At 47.6% G+C, this 7,979-nt stretch overlaps 1 protein-coding gene across 3 annotated transcripts in view; it reads right to left on the bottom strand.

The window, feature by feature from the left end:
* Window positions 1-7,979, bottom strand: part of PTPRJ (protein tyrosine phosphatase receptor type J) — a 123,062-nt gene that overhangs the window by 18,674 nt on the left and 96,409 nt on the right. For all 3 annotated transcript variants that reach the window (XM_035012856.1, XM_035012858.1, XM_035012857.1), the window contains 7 exons: window positions 7,045-7,176; window positions 5,389-5,599; window positions 5,150-5,274; window positions 3,830-3,917; window positions 1,462-1,503; window positions 696-704; window positions 509-596 (listed from right to left, as the gene is read on the bottom strand). In XM_035012856.1, coding sequence (XP_034868747.1) covers window positions 509-596; window positions 696-704; window positions 1,462-1,503; window positions 3,830-3,917; window positions 5,150-5,274; window positions 5,389-5,599; window positions 7,045-7,176 — 695 coding nt within the window. The remainder of the gene's footprint in view (window positions 1-508; window positions 597-695; window positions 705-1,461; window positions 1,504-3,829; window positions 3,918-5,149; window positions 5,275-5,388; window positions 5,600-7,044; window positions 7,177-7,979) is intronic.

Here is a 7,979-nt window from a genome sequence, read left to right as displayed (position 1 = left end):
GCAGCATGGGAGGGCAGCAGGGCAGGGCAGGGAGGGCAGCAGGGCAGCGTGGGGATGGTGAGTATGCATGGCCGTTCGGAGGGAGGGGCTCCAGGCAGGTGGGGGTGGTAGCACACGGGGACGGAAGCACAGAAACTCCTTCCACAGCACTTCACATAATGCTCAGGAATGGACCTGGGCCACAGCCCCCCATGCCAGACCCCACAGCTGCCCAATTACTCCAGTTAACAGGCCTCAGACTGAAATGCCCAGTTTCTCTCCCTCTCTCTGCATAATCTTCATTTCTCAATGAGATTAAACACACAAACCACCAGCAACAGAGGTACATCTAAGTGCTCCCAGCCCACACGGCCACAGTGAGACCCCTGGGGGACACACAAGAGCTCCTCTCCCCTCTAAGAGCGCCGCCTCTCACCCAGCGCTTTTCCCGTGCAACAAAAATGGGTGGTTTCCCAACTTTCAGGAGACAGGTAAAGCAATTAAAAATACATTATTTACAATCACGTACTTCATATTCTTCCGCAAACCCACAGTTGGAGTCCGCTTGTTGTTTCTTAAAGTAGGCCTCGAAATTCTCCACTTTGATTAACTTGGATCTAAGAAAACAGAACAACTTAGGACTTTTTTACATTCCATAATGTTCACGCTCAAAACAGAAAAATACAAGGTATTAAAAAATTAAAGCAGCTACTCACTTTTTAGGTCTTCATCATAGAAAGGGAAAGGAAAAAAAAAAGCCATTAGAAACACCGACTCAATCATGACTCTAGAAATGATAGTAAACATCTTCCCAAAAGAACAAAAACCATAGTAATAAATGGGGGAGGGAGGGTCACTATTTACAAAACACTGAAATATAAATCAGGAAATCTCACTTCTAGATCCTCTCATGTAACTCATTGGCTTTGTGACTTCCAACGAGGTCTTCTCCTAGATATTGACAACCCATTTCTTTTTTCTTAAAAATCACAAAATACATGTTTATTGGTAGAATATGGAAGTAAGGTTTTACTTGCCTTAACAGAACATGGTAAGGAAGCTACTAGCTTCAGGAGACTAATAAACATAGATTCCTTCCAGAAAAACAAAGCTGGTTAAGAACTTCTGGATGATCATGGCCAAATGTGTCAGTCAGAAAAAATGACAGCATGGGGTGCCTGGGTGGCTCAGTTGGTTAAGCGACTGCCTTCGGCTCAGATCATGATCCTGGAGTCCCTGGATCGAGTCCCGCATCGGGCTCCCTGCTCGGCAGGGAGTCTGCTTCTCCCTCTGACCCTCCCCCCTCTCATGTGCTCTCTCTCATTCTCTCTCTCTCAAATAAATAAATAAAATCTTTAAATAAATAAATAAATAAATAATTAAAAAATGACAGCAAGTTCCACCAAAACTTCTCTAGATAGTCACTGAACAGATTGGAGGATTAAATGTCTCCAAATAAAGCTCGTAACTCCAGAGACTTACTTAATTTGAGAAAAGGATACTTCATTATTCTTCGCATCTTTCCTGTTTTAAAAGAAACAAAGAGCCATTAAGACCAAAAAAGGGTAATTCTGGGCTTTTCCCCTTTCACGTATCTACAAAAGGCCTTTTTTATACATATGACACCAAATCCTGTTCCCTAATACTAAGCTTAGAGGTCTAGGCAGCAAACCCTGGTTACAAATCTGTGAAGTAACTCTCATACCATCCAAAAGTATGGAATAATCTTGCTCAGGCCACTGTTAGAAATATCTTTGGGTAAATGTGTATCAGTAGCATGACCCTTTTGTAAAGCCAGAGTCATTTTTTCATACTGTTCTTTGAGAAAGGCTTCCTGATAAGTTAATGGAATAAACCAGAAAATATCTCCACTATAGGAAGAGTGGTGGGGCTCCTGGCACTCTCCTGCATTGCTGGCTAAACCCCATATTGGTGTTTAAAAAAAAAAAAACCCACCTTCTGGAGGGCAATTTGTCAGTATGTATCAAAACTGAGGGGCACCTGGGTGGCTCAGTGGGTTAAGCATCTGCCTTCGGCTCAGGTCATGATCCCAGGGTCCTGGGATCGCGTCCTGCATCAGGCTCCCTGCTCAGCGGGGAGCCTGCTTCTCCCTCTCCCTATCCCCCTCCCTCCTGCTTGTGCTCTCTCTCTCTCTCAGTCAAATAAATAAATAAAATCTTAAAAAAAAAATAAAAAAAAAAACTGAAAACAGGCATCATACCCACTGAGCCAGCAACTGCCCACTTTGGAATTTAGCCTAAGGAAATAATCATGAATATGCCCAAGGATTTAGGGACAGGTTAAGTAACTGTGGCAAAAAAAAAACCAAAACCAAAAACATCAGGAAAATTGAATTATTTCCGTAGAGTTGAATACTGTGTATCCACTTAAAACAAAGATCTGAAGCTGTCCACAATGTCTTAAATAATAAAGCAGACTACAAAATGATACATGTGATTCCTGTGTGTGTGTGTGTGTGTATTCATGTGTGAGTTTCACAATTACATCAATGTTAAATGTAGTTTTGTGCAGGTGCTGTGATTATGAATTATCTCATTTCTTCGCTCTTCTTCTTCTTTTCTGTTTTGTCTTTTGCCACAAGAATGTATAACTTTTATTTCAACAAGAAACAATAAAGCTATTTTGACCCTTCCCTCACACACACAAAAAAATTTAAAATCTGCCTGTCAACCCAACAGGGCAAGATGGCGGCAGAAGAACCTGGCGCGGCCATTTTAAGGAACTCGGAGCCAGAATGAAATTCCCCGGTTGGCAGCACCTGATGAGTGCAAAAGAATCCCAGCAGGTACACAGGCTTCACCCGCCCCACACATGCTCAGACAGGAGAGCGAGCAATGAGGTGCAAACTCCAGGTTCAAGTTCACTTCCATACTTCCTACACTTGGCTTGTGTGTCCTCACAATGGGGCTTTCAAGACCTGCCTCCTAGATGATGGACTCTGAGAAACAAACTGAGGGTTCCAGAGGGGGGTGGGGGGATAGGTTAGTCTGGTGACAGGTATTAAAGAGGGCACGTTCTGCATGGAGCACTGGGTGTTATACGCAAACAGTGAATCATGGAACACTACATCAAAAACTAATGATGTAATGTATGGTGATTAACATAAAATAAAAATAAAAATAAAAATAAAAGACCTGCCTCCTAGAGCCCCATGAATATGAGAGCTGATGGAAAACACAAATCTAGGCACACAGTAAGCACTCAAAACAGAGATGCTGCTATTTTACTATTTATGCACCGCATTTATTTAACGCCCCTCGGTGTCACATCACAGATCATTGTAGACATCGAAGCTGCCTATCTGCTAGTCAGACAGCACGTGTGTTCAAACTTACCAACTCTAAATGAAATCTCTTAACACCACACAACTGACCCATGAACCAGAAGGCACGGTTTCAAGGGAGCAGCCTACACCGCAGTGTTTGCCGCGATCTGATGCTGGCAGGGACTGCGAAGAAGTAGGACTGGCCAGTCAGTAGAGAGTGTGGATGAGGGGGACATGGGGGCCCAAGACACCAGTCCTTCCAACTGTGTGAATGTCTGATATTTTCCATAGTAAAAAGCTCCCTTAAAAAGTAGAGTATGGGGCAGGGGGAGGCCTGGGTGGCTCAGTTGGTGAAGCATCTGCCTTCAGCTCAGGTCATGATCTCAGGGTCCTGGGATCAAGCCCCACATTGGGCTCCCTGCTTGGCGGGAAGCCTGCTTCTCCCTCTGCCACTCCCCCTGCTTGTGCTCGCTCTCTCTCTCTCTCTCTCTCTCGCTGACAAATAAAGAAAATCTTAAAAAAAAAAAAAAGTAGGGTACTATCATCAACATAAACAACAGTCACCTTTTCTTTCTCCAGAAGATGAAGCCTCCCACAGCCACAATTACCAGGGCACCAAAGATGCACCCGAACACTGCTCCGCAGATGACACCTGAGAAAAGTCCAAATGGGAGGCACTTAGAAGGTGCTCGCGAACTAATAATACACTGCATGTTAATTGAATTTAAATAAAATTGAGTTTTTAAAAAGAAAAAAGATGTTCACAAACAACCAGCCCAGAGTCCTCAAATCAGAATGTGTGTGCGTGTGTGTGTGTGTGTGCGTGTGTGTGTGAAATACCTTTGGACATAAAATTAGTCTAGGCATTTGGGAGCTGGGTTCCCAGCCCCAGCCCACCTCTAACGGGTTGGTCTTGAGAAAGTCTCGGCTCCCCTCCCCTCAGGTTCCTCAGCTGCAAATGTAGGGAACTGGGCTGTCTGTGATTTTCAAGTTGTTCTTACTGCTGATGTCCTTCTTCAAATGAAATTGCATGCAGCAGCCCAATATATAACATAGAAAACCAAGCAGAAACACTCTTGTGGAGGTAGGGTGGGGGCGGGGAGGGTGTCAGGACTGGAGCGACCCCTGTTTAAAAACCACTAGACAAAATGTTCCCCACGGTTCCTGCTACCTCTGACTCTGTGGGACTAATGCCCCGTACGAGCAGAAGGACCTACAGCACTGTGCTCAAGTGACATAAAACCCATGTGTTTACTGGGCAAGGGGGTGGGGACTCCCTGAACTTTGCTCCTGGGGCTTCTTTCCCGAAGCCAACAACTATCAAGTATAAAAACCGGACAAACTAATGAACCAGTTGATCACTTTGTCTTCAGCTTGAAGGTATATACCACCCCCCTGGGTCCCCGAGGCTCCCGAATCACTCCATTCTGTGTGACAGAGGACAGGCGTGCCTGACAAGGAGTCTGAGGCCAGAGTGTCAGGCCTGCGTCTACGCAAGTCACTGCCCCTCTCTGGGCCTTCACAGCCTCGTTTCTCAGAGAGGAGCTGGACAAGATGACTTCTGTGGCTCCTTCTGACCCTCACGTTGGAAGGTTTTATGCTCTGAAAGTCAAATGGTGTGCCTGGAACGTGGGCACACAAATGACCACACCAAGAAAAAAGGACTAAATGTGTTTGCAGAGTGGAAGGGCAACCGGCATGGGGGGGTGGGGGGGCAGGGGCGGGGCGCCTCCTTCCAGGAAGCTGAGGTGGGTCTTGATGGCCACGTGACATCTCAACTTCTGGGAGGAGCGACCAGCCCTCCCAGGGAGCCAAGGGAAGCATGCAGACACCGGAAGCAAAACCCCCACTGAAATGTTAACAGCACTGTTGTTCTTTCTCTACCTGGATCCTGGGGCAAGAACACTGCATCTGAATAGGGACCGAAGGACACGTAGCTCTCGGCCCCATCTATGAGTCCCTTACGGTGAGGGTTAAAGGTGATGTTGGTGAAGCCAGCCACACAAGCCCTATGGGATGACAAGAAGGAAAGAGGTAGCTGAGACGTGGCCACCACCCCAGCCATGGAAAGCTTTGCACTCACGAGGCTCAGCCCCAAAGGGCAAGAACCACTAGGCCATTACCGATAGGAGCCCAGGGGTTCCAGCTTCCCATTGTAATAACCGTGCGTGGTTGACTCGTTCCCAACATCGACTTCGTATTTCAAGACTTCAGCCAAGCCCTGAGAACGTCTCTTTTCTTCTGTTGTTATGAGGTATGTCACGTAGGTGTCTGAGGCCCCCTTTTTGAAATCCTCATACGTATACCTCAAAACATCTGCAGACGGGTGAGCAGCTAAGAAAGGCACACAGGGAGAAAGTCATAAGCAAGTGATTGCTGACAGATAAGTTTCCTGGAATGCGTCTGAATAATGGCAAAGACACTGGGCAGTAATGGTGAGAGCTGCCATCTCTCACGTGTGCGCTCTTGTGTCAGGCTTTACTTATACCAAGTTCTACGTGCCTTACTTACTTAATCTCCGTGCACTAGACAATAGTCACTGACAGTAGTCTTCTCACGTGGGTTTACTACCCCCATCTTACAGGTGGGAAAATGAAGGCACGGAAAGCTAAAAGGACCTAGGCCCAAGGCCACACTGCATACACAGTGGGGTTGATTTCTAACCCAGACCATCGACGTGGCACGTGCGGTCTCATCCACCACAGGCTGGTATTGGTCACTCTGGTCACTCTGAAATATTGCCTCCTCCATTCAGCAACATCTAAGCTTGGATTTTGCTGAAAACCTTCGCCACAAAATGACTTGAAACAGACCCAAAATGAAAAGACAGAGAGACTGAGAGAGCTCAGCATCAGTTGTTGAAACTCTGCCATGGGTTTATGACACCAGCAAATTCCTTGTCTTCCAGGATCCCCACACCCCTTACGAGGTGCTTACCCTCTCAGTCCTCGAGGAGGTGAGGACAGTACCATGGGCTGAGAGGATGGGCAGAGGCAGCACTGCACTGTTCACATTTAAAGAATCAACGAAAACAACAAAACTTGGCCCTGAAAACCCAGCCTTGTGCAAAGCACCCACATGCAGCTAACAAAGACACCCTCGAATCATGCCCTTCTTCCCACCAAAGAATGTAATGGAGTCCTGTCCGGGAAAAGGGGCATGTGAGCCACCCCCTCTTTCAGCTGCAAGGAAGATTTTTGCAAGGTCCCACCACAAACGCAGAAATCACTTTCTGTTTTCCTTCAAGAGAAAGCTACCCTTTGAGTGTGATGTGTGTGCGTGTATGTGTGTGCACGTGCGAGAGAGAGAGAGAGAGAGAGTTGGTTAAGACTAACATTCTGTCACCTAGAAGACTCTGTGCTATAAAAGAGAAGAAAAACCTAGGTCAGAGGTCAGCAAGGTATGAACCTACAGGCCAAATCCAGTCGGTTGCCCATTCTGATAAATAGTATTTCTTTGGAACAACCACACTCATTCTTCACGCATCCCCTGCGGCTACTCTCAACCCACAGAGCCAGAGTCAGGTGGCTGTGAGAGAGACTGCACGGCCTGCAAGGCTTAAACTATTTGCTCTCCAGCCCTTCACAGAAAGGCTGTCAACCCTGACCTAGATCATCGGGCAAATAGCTCACCCACCCCCTTCTGAGTGCCAAAGCGTGGGTGACAGTGTAGAAACAGACATGTATTTGTATCTCCAGTGTGCCTCAGTGGGCACAGGAATGGCCCCCGGTCACGGCATGGCTCATGGGCTGTTCAACCCATAACCGACCCCTCCTTACCGTTCCCAGTGGTGAGAATGAGCGCATAGGCTTTGAGGGGTCCGTGCCTGGTTTCAAACCCACTGAACTCAACCTTTACTGAATTGTGACTGATGGACGTGATATTCGGGGATCCATCTGGAGAAGGGGGGTCTGAAACAGAACAAAACGAAACATGATTACCCACCATTTAAAGCCAAAGGGGAGACAAAATTATTAAGGAGAAGTTGGCTGCAGGGCCCTCAAGCTCTGCCCTTGCTCTGGGAGCGGTGTGGGGGGCTCACGCAGAGCACATCCAGAGCAAGGGACAGGGAAGGAAGTGGGGGGCAGAGAGAGCAGATCCCCCAGCTCATAATGGCACCTTCGGCGTGCCCAGCCACACGCCCCGGCAGGCTCCCAGCAGCCTTGTTGTTGGAACACAACCTGCCTTTCCTATCTTCCCCCAGGCCCTCTGACCTAGAGAACTGGGATAGACAGAGAGCGAGAGAGAGCCTGTGCGGCTGGAACTCTAAGCGGGGAGCCATCTGCAGCCACTTGCCCACCGCGTGGATGCAGCACCGGACAGCATGGTTGGCTGAGGACAATGATGGAACACAGAGACCTGGAGGAAAGCAAAGCTGACATAGAGAGGATGCACTTTCTCCTGAGGCCTGGCTGTGTTCCTGGTCCACATTCTTCAAACTAAAGTCCTCATTTATTTTGCTGGAGTTGGTTAAAAACGCCACCTAGAAAAACCCGACCAACCCTCTTCCCAGAAACCAGAAAAGCCCACGCAGGAACATTCCATGCACAACCTCCATGACGACGTGCCTCCGCTTTCTGAACTGAGCTTCTGAGGTCAGCCTCCGAATTAATACAAAAGGAAGAAAATGCTGAATTAAAGATGATCCTTCTCGGGGCGCCTAGGTGGCTCAGTCGTTAAGCGACTGCCTTCGGCTCAGGTCATGATCCCAGAG

Source organism: Mirounga leonina, unplaced genomic scaffold (assembly GCF_011800145.1).
Source record: "Mirounga leonina isolate KUSES-001 unplaced genomic scaffold, KU_Mleo_1.0 Mir_166, whole genome shotgun sequence".
In the NCBI taxonomy this organism is placed as follows: domain Eukaryota; kingdom Metazoa; phylum Chordata; class Mammalia; order Carnivora; family Phocidae; genus Mirounga; species Mirounga leonina.
The sequence above is the reverse complement of the archived record's forward strand: the minus strand, read 5'-3'. Positions and strand labels throughout refer to the sequence as shown.